The sequence below is a fragment of the Corvus kubaryi genome, unplaced genomic scaffold (genome assembly GCF_017639235.1).
Source record: "Corvus kubaryi isolate FWS band 111438036 unplaced genomic scaffold, C.kubaryi_AGA036_p1.0 37308, whole genome shotgun sequence".
Taxonomy (NCBI): Eukaryota; Metazoa; Chordata; class Aves; order Passeriformes; family Corvidae; genus Corvus; species Corvus kubaryi.
The window spans coordinates 10,671,520-10,688,078 of NW_024581096.1; the positions used below are offsets into that span (position 1 = coordinate 10,671,520).

The 16,559-nt window shown below is 39.3% G+C and overlaps 1 protein-coding gene across 2 annotated transcripts in view; it reads left to right on the forward strand.

Moving 5' to 3' along the window:
- Window positions 1-305: 305 nt before the first annotated feature.
- The window catches only part of RICTOR (RPTOR independent companion of MTOR complex 2), a 76,532-nt gene continuing 60,278 nt past the window's right edge, over window positions 306-16,559 (forward strand). For both annotated transcript variants that reach the window (XM_042028451.1, XM_042028452.1), the window contains exons 1-2: window positions 306-413; window positions 581-628. In XM_042028451.1, coding sequence (XP_041884385.1) covers window positions 365-413; window positions 581-628 — 97 coding nt within the window. In that variant the 5' untranslated portion in view covers window positions 306-364. The remainder of the gene's footprint in view (window positions 414-580; window positions 629-16,559) is intronic.

Below are 16,559 nucleotides of genomic sequence, written 5' to 3' on the forward strand. Positions count from 1 at the left end.
TTAAAAAGCAGAAAACATCCGGCGTACAAAGCCCACGGTCACGCCGCACCCATGTGAATTACCACCTCACCACAAGGCCGGGAAACAGGGCGGGCAAACCCCGAAAAAACGAACGAACGAACGAACGAACAAACAAACAAACAAACAAAACCACAACAAAAATAAAAGAAAAAAAAAGTAATTTCTGTTGTCAGGCCGCTCCCGCGGCCCATCCCCGCCCCGCGCCGCCTCAGCCGCCCCCGCGCCCGCGGTGAGGGGGGAGGTGCCGGGGGGGGGGGGGGGCGCCCTCCGCGTCGCGGCTCCGAGCGCCTCCCCTCGCGAGAGCGGGCGAGGTTTCCGGTGTTGTGGCTGCGGGGCCGCAAACATGGCGGCGACGCTCCGCGCCCGCTCGCTGAGGCACCTCCGCATCCGAGGTGAGGAGCGTCCCACGGGCCGCCCCGCCGGCGCCCGCAGCGCCACGGTGCCCGCCCCCCCACGGTGCCCGCCGGCGTCCGCCGCTCCTCTCCCCTCTTTCTCCTCCCTGTCCCCGGCTCCTTCCTCCCCGCGCGTCTAATGCCTTTCTCTCCCCCCGTTCCCGCAGGTCGGAACGACAGCGGCGAGGAGAACGTGTCCCTCGATCTCAGCCGAGGTACGGGCGGGGCGGGGGGGGCGGCGGAGCTGAGCGGCCTGGTGGTGCCGCGGGGCGGGCGCGGGGGCCGAGGCCGCCGGCGGGGGCTGAGTGGAGCCTCCCGCGGGTGGGAGCCGCTCCTCGGGCACTTGTGGGGCCGTGCCGGGGCCGTGCCGGGGCCGCGGGGCTCCCTCCTCCCCGGCGTGCGGCTCAGGCTCCTCGGCCGGCGCTGGGGCTGTCCTTGAAGCCCCTGCTACTCGCAGACGGCGTTGTTTACAGTGCCTGGCCCTCCGGGTGATCTTGCCGTGCGCATCTGAGCAGCACCTCGGCAGCGGCGAGTATTCTGTCTCCATCCCTTTTTCGTGTATCCCTGCCCGCCCTAGGCCGGCGGGCCACGGCGCTTGCCCTGAGCCTCTTGCTCCAAGACCAGCAGCCACTCATCTCCCCTTTGCTTGTTAAATTGCTCCAAACATCCTCCACTGCTCTCAGATGTGTCTGTGTGTGTGTGTGTGGTGGCGGGGGCTAAGCGGAAGGAAGCAACGCTGATATCTGCTACACGCTAAGAAATTTTGTCTCAGGCAAACAGGTGCTCGTTCCTTACCCACATGTATAGGCCAAATGTGATCTTGCCTTGCTGAGTAGTGAGGTGAGGGTTAGACTCTCCCAAATAGATGGATAAAATTCAAAAAGCAAACTGGAATGTCATTGCTCTAGAGGCAGTGATATTTCATGGGACAGAGGATCCTAGTCTGGCGGAGGGAATAAAGTTGATGCTGGTATATAACTGTTCTCTTCAGGAGATCCAGGATGGCTGTTACACTGAATAGATCCATTTTCTGAGGAAGTAGGCAGGGGAATGACAGAATCAATGAGATTGATAAAAGTGGCTTGTGAAATGGAAAAGAAGTAAAAATATCAGCAGTAGAAGTAGTGTTTTCAACTTGGAATTGTTGATACTGCATCATACTTTCTCTAAGTCTCTTTTCCCCTAAAGTAAGCTGTGTTTAGAATTATTTTATTAAGAAGTTTTATCATGGGCTGCAAGTTATTTCTGTGTATACATATCATATTTACAAGTATGTTTTAATAGTTGGGAAAACTGCTGGGGTTTCCTCAATTTAAGGAAACAGGCTCTTCTGTCTCTTCTCACTCTATCTCCCAAAGGACATGATTGCTTTAGAGAAATACTGTCTTTAAAAATCAAAACTGGTGAAACTTTTATCAGCAAAATGTAGAACAAAGGCCTTAACAGTTTAAGCACATGGCAAAGTTATTGCTGTAAGCAGTGCTACCTGTTTATGAAATCTGCAAAATTAGGATTTTAATGAATGGGTTTAATAACTTTTTTGTGTTCTGTAACATACTGAAGTGTTCTGAGGTGAAAGAACAATACACAAAATTTAAATGCTGGAGTGGTAATTTGAGATGTGGACTATTTGAAATCTTCTAATCAGAATTCGGTAGGTGACTATGATTGTGATATTGACTTTTGCCATGAGGTGTTTTCAGCTGCCTGCTGATTCCGAGAGACCTGTAGTAATAGCAGTACAACTACGACATGTGTATAGTGTTGTAAAAGAGGCTCTGGAGTAAGATGCAAAACACGTTTTTAATACAATGAAAAAAGGTATTTTGCACTGTGGCTGTATAGCTCCTATTAAAAAAAAATCTTTGGGGAAATCAAATAAGAACTTGCTTTAAATTTAGATGTCAAAAAACCAAGGGTTTTGGGGTTTTTTTTGAAGAACTACACCTGACTGATCAGAAACCATATAACACTGTATATCCACAGTAGGTATTAACTGCATTTTAAAGAGGAAACCAAAGTAAGAAGCTTAAAATTTTGTCTCAGCAAGACATTACCTAAGCTAGATGATAACTTGATTTCCACAATGAACACAACGAATATTTGTTTTTCCAGCTGTTACAATAGTTATGGAAGCAATTATATTTTGTTACCCTAATTTGGTACTAATAGTGCAGTGTTTTGATTCACTGTGTTGTGCAGATCACATAGTTTTCCACAGGGCTCACGTTTGCATTAGCTTAAAAGAATGTTCTAATGTTTTTTGTTTCCCGGTACAACTGAACTTTGTGTTGATTAATGTGAAATATCTGATTTGGGCAAAGTAGAGAATCACCATAAACAGAGCCTAGCCATATGCTTCTCGTTACAGGGGCCTCTTTGTTACAAACACGAAAAATTATATTGGCACTGCCTTATTTTTTTGAATAGGTTCCTGTTAGTAATAGCATGACTTAGCACACAGATTAGACCTTTACTCGTCTATACCTGTGGACTGTATACTGTTTACACTTTCCATGCAAGAGGCCAGTGCTGTTATTAAGAATTTCAAAACAAATAATAAATGTGGGGAGAGCACTCCTGGCTGTGCTGCTTTGAGTTCAGCTTCTTCCTGGCTTTTTGAGCGGTAAGGCTCGAGGAGTGCCTTGCTGCTTGCAGAGTGGTCTACATTTCTCTGTATGTGTTTGGTTTGCTCTTTTCTCCTGTCCTGTAGTTATAGGGTTGCTCATGTTTTCACAGAGGACTCCAAGCTTTTTTACAAGTTTTCACCATGGCTGCTGTCCTTCTCAGCCCTCCCCATCTTCTAAGCGGATTCAGATAAATCATTTTTAAGAAAGCCACTTTGCTGAAATGCTGATCAACTCTGGAAGAATTGTCCCCAGTATAAGCATTTTTGTGTATAAGGCTGGTATAGTAAGAAAAAATGGTGCAGATACAGGGTAGACTCACTGCTTTTGACTACTTAAGATCATATGTCATGTATTCTGTTGATTACAAAATTGCAGTTAATAACTGGGATTTAGAGCACTCATGTTTTGGCCTTGTGTTATATTACCTGCTCAGAATAGAACAGAAAAGGAAACGGAGGACAGACTCGCCACCAGTATAACTCCCATTGGAGTCATCTGGAAGGAATTAGCAATGGGATGAGAGAGACTGGTTTAATTAGACTACTGAAATCAAGCTCATAACTTCTGAAGGCCAAAAAGGACAATTGGAGGTATCGACCAGATTAGTGCATTTGCTAGGAATTTTTCCACTGACTCTGGCCATGGTTGCATATATAACCATAATACAAATATTATATGCCTTTTCTTTGTTTCTGACTGCTTTACAGGCATTCAGAGCTGAGTCACAGAAGCATATATACCTCCCAGAGCTCTGGGCACTCTTAAAGGCCTGTGTAATCCACACTTCATTTGCTCGTAAGTTTTTGCAGGGAGCTTGGACTAGGTGACCTTGAAAGGTCCCTCTCAGCCCAAAACATTCTGTGATTCTTTGCTCACCTTTGTAACTGGATCACCTTATCCTGCTGGGTGACCAGCACCTCTTCCTTTGTTGGAATTTTGGCTGTTGTCCTTGGGTCTTGAAGACCTAAGTAGTTTGGAACTCGGCTAGTTGAGAGCAGTCTCACGGTGCATTATCTGTAGTCAGGCTCATCTTCCTTCAAGGGATCCCTGTTTTCTTGGAATCTGTAGCTCAGAGGTTGCACTGGCTATTAGGAACTTTTCAGGGCTTGTTTGCTTACCGGTGCAGGAGTGCCAACTGAATACTGAAGTTGAGTAGAGTGCTGTTCATGTCCGTATGTGTTCATTTCCTCCTTTTTGAGGGTAACAGTCTTCACTTTCTGATACTGTACTCTTTAATCAACTGAAATGTCCCTATCTCAAGCATTAGTACTTTCATTTATTATTCAAAAACATGCATTACAAGATACTACTTTTGTTTATCAACTTGTACAGCCAATTTTCTCTACTTGGTAAGTGTTGAGTCTTCTGACTGTAACACAGGACATACATGAATAAAGCAGCTGAGAAAACTGGTTGTTTTTTTTTCTTCCTGAGACCGATATCACAAAATTGACTAGTGTTGTCTGAGAAAATACCCTTTTCCTTTTTAGCCTTCATTTCCCCATGTCATGTAGGTAATAATAAAATATAGAGGAGTTCCGTTTAACTTCATGAGGTCTAAACCATGTTACTTTTCTTACTGTGCTTGAATAATTTTAAACCATGTAGTATTTGATTCCATGTTCCTACACGGCAAATTGTAATGCATTGCATGCAGGGCAAACATCTTGGGATGCTATTTGCAGTTTGCAGCCCACAGAAATGTTGGGCATTTTTAAGGGTTATTTGTGGGATAGTTAAAGAAGGCTGGATGAATTTTGTTTCCAAAATCAGCTTGAGATTTGATGACCATACTGTTTCCAGCTTCCTTCATCAGTGTGGAAGAAGCAGGGAGGAACAGAGCACATGTCCGATACTGAAAGCTCAAGTAGTGGGGGAAGGAAAAAAAAACCTTTTTGGAGTGCTTGCAGCATGGCAGTAGGGAACCACTGCAGAGATGGCAGCTGGTGCGTACTTTTTGATGCCTCAGAGGCAGTTCTTCCACTCTTAAGTCTGCTACAGAAAGCGTTTAGGTGGTTCTTTGCATACTCATGGGAAATGTGGCCTGGCTTGAAAACATCGAGAAGTAGAGCTCCACCATGCTGTAGAAGCAGTATTTTTAAAACAGCCAAATAATCAAAATGTGTGGGCGCCTTTCACCCTTACTTTGCAGTATGGCATAATTTTTATGGGTAGCTGTAGCAGGATGTTGAGCTTCAGCAGGTCACGCAGAGCAGTTGTTTTTTGCTCCCTTGTTTGTGAATCTGTAACAGAAACTGTAACAGTAGTAAGAAGGTAATTAGTAATGTTTTTTATTCAGTGTCCTGAGAGACAAAGTATGTGACAAAGGGGCAAAAACTGTTGAAGAGACCTCTTAACTTTGCTTAATGAGAAATGTTCTACTGCATTATTTTTGTATGTTGAAGTTTTTTGTTATAGGAGAACAAAGGGAAAGTGATCAATGATGGTGGCCTGCTAAATTTTTGGCAATGTGTGAGCTTTTGATAGGTTTTAAAAGTAAGAGAGTAAGGTGCTGAATACGTGCACTTCAGAATTAAGTCATACACTTAACTTTCCTGTCTGCACTTGTGCTTGCACATTGACCGTTGTTTTGGAACTGTATAGTGCATTGTCCTGGTTAGATTAATAACACTTTTGTACCTTTGGCTTTGCTTCCTAAGCCCTGCTTTTATAATCTTAAGACTTCTCAGAACTGCTAAGATGGTGTGTGCTTAAAATATTTTCACTTTCCATTTCTTGAAAACAGGAACAACATTTTTAATGAAGGAAAAGTTTTAGCAGAAGAGCACTTCAAAACCTTATGACTTGCTTATCTATTGTTAATATTTCTCTAGGAATTGGGTCCTACCATGTCTTTGAAGATCTGCACTCATAGCTGTCTTTAAAGTTTTTGTGTACAGCATCTCTACATTTGTTTTTGTATGTGGGTTCTTTGTTCTTGCTGCTGTGGTCAGAGAGTAAAATGACTGTTCTAAGATCTTGTACTTTCTATTACAAAAGATTTTTCTGTGATTTGGATCGGTGTCGATACACTGATCCAAACACCTTCTTAGGCGTTTAAGCAATGCTCTGATTTCATGACATTCTTCAACATGCTTCCTTCCTCCCCGAGTGCTGAAGTATCAAAATCTCCTGCTGCCTTCTTGATATGTTCAAGTGTTTGTCATAAATGTTATTCAGGTTTTTTCTGTTGCTTCCCAGTATCCCACTTAGATATTAGAGCAATGCTTACTTTCAGCATTTTTTTCTGTTAGAGCCTATGTATTGTAGAGGCTGTGTAAAGTAACACACTCCTCATCATAAACACAGTAAACAGTGGAGCTATGTCAACCATCTCCTGTCCAGAAAGAAGCGCATTGCTTGCCCAAGCTGATGACCTTCATGTATACTTAAGCAGTTACCTAGCAATCTCAGGAGTTATACCCTAATAACATAGAAGAGATGCTTAACATCAGGTATTGTTATTTTTCTTTAAAGTGGGAAGAAGTGAAATAGTCGTAGTTAAAATTGCAGTTTTCCTACTTTTATATCTATACAAACTCAGACACTGCAGCAAATGCTCGAGAGCAATGCTCAAGAGCTTTACAGGACAGCTTGAGAACTGATTTTGGAATGATGACTGACTTGGGGAATGTACTGAAAAATCAGACAAGTTTTTCTTAACTTTTATAATAATAGAAACTCCTCCCAAGATTTCTTTTTTAAAATAGTAAATGGCGCAAGTCATCTACTTTTAACACCAGCTACCTTCTTGCAGCTAAGACAAGAGCATGTGTCTTGAGGCTTGGATAACTACACAAAAGATCAGATAAAGTAAGAAGTTTGCTTTTCTTTGGAAGTGTTTTACCTGCCTGCAGGTAGGCAGATGCTTGTACAATAGTGCAGGTGAATTCACACACTGAGCAGTGAGTACTTTCGATAGGGAAGGGTAGGAGACAACACTGCTACATAAGTGCTGGCTGATATTTGTCAAATTTTTAACTGGAGCACTTGTAACTGTTGTAACAAAATGTATCTATTCTAGTTTAAGAGTCTATAATGTTGGTATATTTGTATATGCTGCAGAAATGATCTTTTTTCATTTGCCTGTCATCTGGTGTGGTGATGGAAAATTTCAGAAGCAAAACTTCAAGATATGGTTAGTGAAAAGTGTATTCATCAAAGCTTTGCGTCTGATGTAAAGGAGGTGCACTGGTAAAGATGCATAAATGAGGAAATGTAGTAAAAAAAACCCAAACACAAAACCCAATCCCAAAGAACAAAAAAAATTACTTACAGTTGTATTATTTAGATATTTGACTGAATTTTGCTGTTAGCATGTATTTGAAAGCTTTCTAGGTGTCAGTGGTGGACTGCATGGGTTTGGGTAAATAAATATAATGAGGAAGTCTCTTCACCTAAATTCTACCTGTCCAGCAATAGCCTTTGAATCAATGTTGTTCATTAATAAATCAATCTGAGTGATAGCCTTTATGAACATTTTCCTAAAAGGGAGACTTTTTTTTCTAAATGTACTGGTTTTGTTCTTCACTAGACTTCCCTAAGCTCATTTTAGTTAAACTGCTATTTACTGCTATGGTTTTGGGTACATGTGAACATTCACTCAGGTGGTTGCTCCTGCGTAATTTCAGAAATACAGTTTTAAGTTAATGTATTTATTTATTTGCTTGTTTACTAGAAATGTGCTTAATTGTCAGAGATGCAAAACGAAAATTTTTAATTCTGTTTCAGTTGGAAAATGGTTAGAGAACATAATTTCGTGCTGTTTATAAATGATACTTTCAGTAACCATTTAAGTCCAAGACGGAAAGGATGGCAAAATGGTAAAGATGACTGTTACTTGCCCATCTTTGAAATGACTCCTGTGAGTTAGCAGTCATTTGGCTGAAATGAAGTAAGTACATCTCTGTGCCCTACTTGCATAAGTGTTCATTGTGAAATTAACTACCTCTGTTGATTTAAGACTACAGAATGATTGATAGAGATGCTTATTCATAGAGTTTAGGTATTTAAAGCAAAACAATATGGCCGTGATTTATGGAAAAATGCACAATAATTTTAAGAGTAACAAAGAGTAATTTCATTAATCTCTTCATGTAAAGATGTATGGTGCAACACAGGGATTTTTGTTTGGGTTTTTTTTAGCTGCATAGAAGATTGGTTTCCTGCATGAAGTGTACGTAGACTATAAATAAATACATATATTTAAAAATAATTACTTTATAAAAATAGATGACTTTCAAGAACAGCTGTTGCCTAGAAATTACTTCTTTAAAAACAAATTATTAAATCTGTAAGTAATCTTACTCCTTTGTTACCTCCTGAGCATCAGTGAAATCAGAATTTCGTTTGAGCAACCTCATATCTAGAGAATTTAGAATGTGTTCATCTCCTTCTTTATGCAAACCATATGTGTGTGTCGTGGGTAGACTTCTGGGGTTTTTTTCATGAAGTACAAAAAGTGAAATAGAAAAAATCTTGCTGTTTCCATAAACGTGGTGTTAGCAGCTCAGTTTTTAGCTTAGCCTGTTACTGCAGTGGATAGGTTTTTCTAAATTGAGATTGACCAATGGATTAGGTGTCCTCTGTCTTCAGAGAATTGTATTTAGATCATGTGAAATCTGTAAATATGACGTTTCATGTCCTTTTTCAGGAGAAAGAGTGGAAGTCTTGAATGGCCACAGCAATGTGACTGTATTACCTGTGTGACACAAGGACCTGTCCTGTTCCTTAGTATGAGGGAATGAAGTCCACAACTACCATCAATCAGCACTATTTTGAAATCTTCTGGTTATAGCGTTTTAGGATGGGGAAAACAGCACATCACATTTGCCACAGTTTAAATGTTTGATGTTGCAGTCCTGCAGCAGTTTGTGAATTACTTGTAGTTTCTAGTTGTGTCCCTGTTTTAATGTTTGAATTTGTTATTGCAGTGGTGTTTCCATGTTGTGCCAAATTGCCCTTCGTGTCTTGATTGGCAAACTGGGTGATCCTACATCTCCTAATGTTGGTGGACTTACATGTAACATGGTATTTCTGGGGACAGTGACTACTTCCTGACACCTTAGAGTTTATTAGTAAGAGCCATGTAGCATTTATGTTTTCAGGTTCTTGAACAAATTAAACTGATGCAGAAAAGAATCAGAATGCTAATTGAGAAAATAGTCCTATGATTATATTTCAGTTTGATAATATTCAGAGAAATACGTGATCAAAATTCTCAAGTGGTTTTGAAAGCAGATTTGCCTGGTCTGCTCTCCAAACATTAGTTGCAAGATGTCAGAAAGGCATAGTGTTTTGTTAAAACAACTGAAAATTATGGCCATCCTGATATTTCTACTTCTAAAAATGGTGGCAGAAAAGAGGGAAATGAGTAGGAAGAGCTGAAGGTAATTTTGTAAAGCATTACAATAAACTTACATTCACCATTCAGATTCATCACTGATGTTCTGGGAAGTATTAATTTGATTTGTGTACTGACATAAGCAATTTTGTAAATCTGGGAAACGCTTTTACTGGCTCTTGAGCATAAGAACAGTTGTACTGGGTCACTCCAACCTTGGCAGTAGTTGATAATTGTTGCAGAGAAGAGAGCAGAACAACAGGGCAAACAAATGCATAGTCACACAGTTACGGAATGTTCCCCAGCCTCCAGCATGTTGACCCTTTGTGTTTTTTGTCTTCTTTTTTTTTCTTTCTCTTTTTTCTTTTAAACATCTGAGCTTTTGAAAGTTGAGAGGAAGTTCTTCCTGAATTTAACTGTATTCCAGAATTATTTATATTTGTGTATTATTATGTGTATTGTTAAGTGGTCATGATAGAAATTCTAAGAGACTAGGATTCCGGTTTGGTTTTAGTCATGATAATACGCAATAGTTACAGTTGTGTATCTTGTATAGCAGAGGGATGACATTCTGATGGGATTTTTTGTGGGGGGAGAGGTGGAAGAACTGGGAATAAGTTTGTAATTCCCAAAGACTCTGTATATCAAGACTTACTGCTATGATTCTTGGCATCAACATTATGTCTACCTAGGAGTTGAAGAATAACTGTAAATTTAAATGGAGGACTAAATTAAGCATTTTCTCTCTAGGAATAGACAAGTTTATTTTAAATAACAGTTTTTAAATATGCTTTGATACCTTACATAGTCCTAACTAGTATTATTTAATACTGTTTTCATAATTGGTCTTTGAGGAAGCTGTGCAGGACTCTAGATTTTGTATTGCTATAAAGCATTTAAAGAACAGTTTGTTTATCAAAAACTGTATGTAATTAATTTTCAAATCACCATTGTAGTTATCCTTTGGAATGGTCCTTCAGTTTTCTCTTTCTATCCTGGGAAAGCTGTTAACATTTCAACTATGAAACCCATTTTTTAGAAGTTTTAGCAGTAATGCAGTGCTGTTTACAAAGCTGACATACAAGATCACACGTTGGGAATAATTAACATAATTCCAAGGTGTGGGTGTAAGAATGGCTTTTCTACACATATAATCTCAGTGTCTTGGTTAGAAATAATACAAGACAGCATTTTGGAAAGTGGTCCATTTTGGAACTGCTCTTCAAGCTGACTGCAACACCGGACTGTTTATTTCCTACCACCTTTATCTTAGGAATATTGACATTAAAAAAAAAAAAATCCTTTAATTTACAACATTTTATGCACATCTGCAGAAGAGAAATCTGTACAATCACAGTAGACGTTTAAATTTTACTTACTTGTTTTCAGAAGCACTTGTCTGCAAGTCTAGATGTAGAGAATTAAATATGAAGGATTAGATGCCTAAGTTATCCTGATGCATGATTTCCTGTTTATCTGAGGTTCTAGTAATACCTGAATCCTACCTTGAATATGCTGTCTTTTCCACTGCTTTCTTGTTCACAGGCATTTTTGTATATGTGATGGTTAATTTCTACTTCAGTGATGTAGGAAGACGAATAGTTTTGTTAGTTTCTTTTCTGACTGCCATGAAAGAGAGGATGTGTGCTTTTTTCCATATTAGTGAGCCAGTTTCATATATTCATAGCTTTCTTAAGCAACAAGGGTGAAAATAGTCTGAGTTCTTAGTTTTTCTTTGCTTTCTGTTTTCACAAACATGAATTACTGGAATTTACCTATCTTCAAAATAAAGTATGGTTCCCCCGTGAAAACTATGGGAGTCAAACTAAATAAATCTCTAGGTGCATTCTGCAGAAATCACTCTTTAGTCATAGGTACTTTCTAAGGGGTTATTCTCAATCGTTAAAGCTTGATATACATGTGGATTTTTTTAATCTAAAATTTTCAAGTCTTGTTTGGCAAAACTTTTACATCACATTATACCAGTGAAAAGTATTTCCCACCTTACGCCTTCAAGTGTGGTAGCAGAATTTTAACTGTGGTCATAGAGGATATCTATCTGGCTAGTATTCAGTACATTTTTCAACATAACTGCATTAACTTGATACTACGAACAGACAGGTTTTTATGTTTTTACACTATAAATTGAGACATGCCTTCAGTCTAAACATGTATTACTGTGTTTTTGAAAATCACAGGTTGAATGTAAAGTGTTCATGCACTAATTTTTTGGAATCTGGCAAAATAGAGTTGATGTGTTAATATAAATAATACAGGAATGATCTGTGTCGCAGAGTTCGCCTTTTTAATATAGCTTTCTCATCTTTCATATTCTCAGGTTTTCTGTGCAGTTTCCACCTTTTGAATTAGATGTAAATTAAGAATACTTTAATATCATGAAGGTTACATAGTTGTCCTGATTTTTTTTTTTTTTTGCAACAAGTTGGTAATGGTAGGATATGACTTATCATTGATGTCTCATTTCATTATTAAAGGTCTTGATTAAAATGTGTTTTGGGAGGCTGACTTATCATATAGTCTTACATAGGCACCTCTAAGTAATTTCTAATGTTTCACTGCTTTTAATAACTGATAACTCATTGCTGTTTCAGTGGAAGTGGAGAACAGTGCCTTAATGTTTCTAGTTGGTATATTTCACTCAACTTCATTTTGGCAGCTTGTACTTTAACAAGCTACTAAGAACAGCTTAACTATATGCAGTTGCATGGCTTTTACACTCTAAAAATACCTGATAAATGTAGGGGTGTATAGGAAGTTCACCAGGATTATCCATTATCCAGTCATTACTGTGATTCTTTCAGTAAGAGGAAGATACTTCTCATGTTCTTAGTCAATGGTGAGATGCTTGACTGTAGGTAAGTACAACTTCCTTCTTTAAAGGAAGTATTTAGAAGTATTTAATCTTTTATTTCACTTTTTGGGCCTTGTGGTTCTAGTAGGTGTGACATCAGCTGCTAGTGCAGTCTCTCACTTGAGTGTTACTGTATATACATTGGCTACTGTGTACAGTACTGTGTACTGTTTCAGCACCTACCAAGTGATGCATATAATACACACTCCTCAGTTTGACTCATGCCTGACTTCAGAGTTACTGAATTATTTGTGTGCTAAAGCCTACCATTCTTTTTTTTTTTTTTCTTTTTCATTCACATGTGCATAACAGAACAGCAAATTGGCATGCTGCTAGCATACTGAACGTGGTCAAACAATGCTACTAAATCTGTCAGGCAAAAGGAGCCGTCACTTGTGCTAATATAGCTATTGCTGGTCCTATTTCATCCCTGCATTAGATGGAGTGCTAGCTGTTTTGTGTAGCTGGACTTCTGTGGTATTCTTTCTCTCTGGAGAATGGGATCTGTCAGAATGCATCATGGTTCTCACTGGGGAAAAACAATGTCACAGTCCTGAAGGGGTGAAAAAATGAGCTGAGCCTTAAGAGGTCATGAGAGTTTAGAAACAAACAACAACACAACATTGGAGATTTTAAATATACATGCATCTGTGACATACATTTAGGCATAGAGATTCATGTAGTTCTTGAGGCTGGAGTTCTAAAAACACCAGCTTTGCTCTCTGCTAAAGATTATAATTGTAAGTACAGTGTGTTAGTGCAAAGAATTGTGGGTGACAAATTGTGTTTAGTGTAACAGAAGTAAACAGAGCAACTACTGCTACCTCACAGTTTTTGCTGTCCAACAAAAAGCAGACGGGCAGAAAATGAGAGTAATGATTAGCAAGCTAAGCTGTTGCTGCTAGACACTAGTGGGCTGACTTGCAATTTTTATATGTATCAAGTTTGTAGATGACATTTGAGTGGCGTGGGTTTGTGTACAATGTTTGGGACAGCTTACCAGTTGTAAAGTCCAGGTAAATAAAAAGACAACTTTATTCTACTGAGTGTCATGTGGAACAGGTATGTCTTGCTTCCACTGTTCTACCTGTGAGTGGCTCAGTGGCACAGCTACTTCAGAGTGGATTTTGTAAGAATTTAATACTCCGTTTGAGTCAGTAACTCAGTAGAGAACTAACATAGAAGAACAAAAAAGGATTCTACTGAGATACTTGGCAGGATGATTTTATTGTGAATTTGACGATGAGTGCTGAAGTAGTGTAAAGGATAATAGTGGGACAGGAGAGAGAAGGGAAGTAAGGGAAGGGGTTGTTCATCTTTTGGCAGAAGAAAGCTGGAAGATAGTTTAGTAATTTTGCACAGCTCCACTCTCAGAAGCACCATGGGAAAGAATGTGAAGATATTTGGTTGTTGCTGTGGGCCAGCTGGAGATCATAGAGTCATTTTGGTTGGAACAGACCCTTGATCATTGAGTCCAACTGTAAACCTGACATTGCCAAGTTCACCACTAAACTGTGTCCCTAAGTGCCATGTGGATGCATCTTTTAATTACCTCCAGGGATGGTGACTCAACTGCTTCTCTGGGCAGCTTGTTCCAATGCTTGACAACCCTTTTTGGTGAAGAAATTTTTCCCAATACGTCTCAGCAATAAATGAAGTGAGTCAGGAAAGCATAGACTTTTGAGGGGTCTTAAAATAGTAACAAGTAGCTTCTCTTCTTGCTTTTTGTTTCAGATCTATAACAGAAACTTCTGATGAGCTAGAGAGTAAGAGCTAAGAAATCTCTGCAGCAGTGATATGAACGGGGGTCCTTAAAACAACATGTTCAACACCAGTTAGCTCAGTTGGTTAGAGCATGCTGCTAATAACACCAAGGTTGTGAGTTCAATCCCTGTATGGGCCATTTACTGAAGAGTTAGAGTCAGGGATTCTCATGGGTCCCTTCCAATCCAGATATTCTGTGAATCTGTTAAACACTGACAACAGCCCCTTCTTCTCCCCCAACAACCCCCCCAAAATAAAAACAAAAAAAACCCAACAAAAAACCTACCCCAAACAAACAGAAAACCAAACAACAACAACAAAAAGGTCTATGTCAACACCACGATGAACTGTTAAGCTTGACAATGAAATGTTAAGGCTGTGATACTACTTTGGAAGATCAGTCTCTGATTTTGTGCTATGCTTTTTTCTGTTTCTGCATTACTTGGTATTTTATAGTGCCTTTGTAAGATTTTGTGACAGGAAGATAGATAGTGCCGGATCTGATGTGTGATATCAGGAAAGTCAGATGGCTTAGTTTTTAGAATCAGAATGTAGTCTGTTTCCAAGCCCATTTCAGTGTGAGGGACAGCCTAGCAAAAGACTGAATCGCCATTTGTGATGTCATTTTGGTTGTTTTAAATTCTTTTACATTTGTGATCTGAAGTTTTTTAGGCCTGCTTACCTTCCTTACTGGCTTTACTTTTACTGAAAGTGAGTCACTCTTGAGTGAGTAATATAAATTTTCTACTTCTTTGTAATGTATGCATTTTCAGAAGAAGGAAAAACAAGATAGCCAGTCTTTCCTTGAAGTTAGTATGTCACAGTTATTTTGTTAAATATTTAATGGAATACTTTTTGTGAGAGGGTTCTTCTGAAGTTTTAAAACAAGACTTCACCTGACAATATTTGACCAAAAAGACTTCTGTTATTTTAGTTCCTTCTGAGGTAATATGTTATGAGAGACTTTACTGTCTTGTTTTTCTGCATCAGCAATGGTTTTGATCGGATTGAAGTGTGAGACAGCTAACTTGCTCTATTTGTATTATCAATTCAGTTGTGGAAATGTCTGTCATGTTCTCAGTTTCCTCACAGTTTTGTAGCTTTTGTTCCAGAGTTGCCTGTTTGCTTCAAATTACTTATCTGCTAATGAAGCTTCTGGGAAATACCTCACTGCCCTGCTAAGCGTCACAATCATGTCTTTCCTCAAACTTTTCAGTCTCTAAAAATAATTTTTTCCTCAACAGAAAGAGGACAGGATGAGGGAAAAGTTGCTATAACTGCAGTTTCTCATGCAAAAATAGAGGGAAATATTTTTAGTATACATTTTATTTAGGCATCCTTATTATACAGATCTGTCATTGCTACGTAATTGTTAATATGAGAAATGGTAGTATCATTGTGCCCTTATTTCTTCACATCCAAATTGACGGGCTTTTACCACAGGGCAACTCACACACTTCTGAGTTAATGCCAGCTTTATCAGATAGCTGAATAGGAATGTCCGTTGCCATTGCACAAGAGGTTTTCTGGGCTAGTCCCGTGGTCTTTTCCTGTCCACACAGTGAGCTTAGTTTTCGTAGGGTTTTACCACGCATATGTAGCCATATGCATCTTTAACTTTCAAAATTAAAACATACTTCCAGTCATTTTGCAAAGTTACGTTGCTCTAAGACTGCTCACCTGGGATCTTTCTTGTGGCATAACGGGGAATTCTATAGGTCCAAAAGTGATGCGAACCAGGGAAATTCCCACACATTACTCAAGGCAGGCCAAAGCATAGATATGAGCCAAACTGTATTTTCAAAGAAACCAGATTATGAAGAAGTTACTATCCTCTCCTGTTATGTTCCCTTGAAATTAAGGGGCTATATGATATAAACTATTTGTAGTGCCATAACTAATCCCAGTTACTTTTTTTTGCCCCATCCTTTAAAGTGTTCAAGTCAGGTTACACAGGAGTCTGAGCAACCTGGTCTGTGAAAGATTCCCTGCCCATGCCAAGGGGGTTGGAACTAGGTGATCTTTAAGGTCCTTTCCAATCCAAACCATTCCATGATCTTATAGCTTGTGCTGTTGCAAACCTCTTAAACTGAGTTAAGCCCTGGAAAAGCAAATTGTGCAGAGGAATCTTAAACCTGGGATAGATCCAGTAAGATTCTCAGTGTCTCTAATTTCTGTGATCATATCAAAGATTTTTTTTCTTTTTTCCTAGGTATTCAAAGAGGTCCATGCACATATTCCAATTTAAATTCAAAGTTATTAGATGTCTGGTTTTGCTGTGCATACTGCTCAGCAGTGCAAGATAGCTGTGTCTGTACTCGAGTATCTGATGTTTTTTTTTTTTTTGCGTATGCTGTGATTAGGTTTGTGGAAAAGGACCTTTCGTATCAAGCTGGTGCTAATAGAAATTGATGCCCATATTTATATTTAAGAACTTACCATGTCTGCCCAATTCTCACTGATCCTTTGTTTGAAAATTATCACAATTACATGGTGTAACAGCAGCATGTCTCTACATGTGCTAAAGTTTCATTATA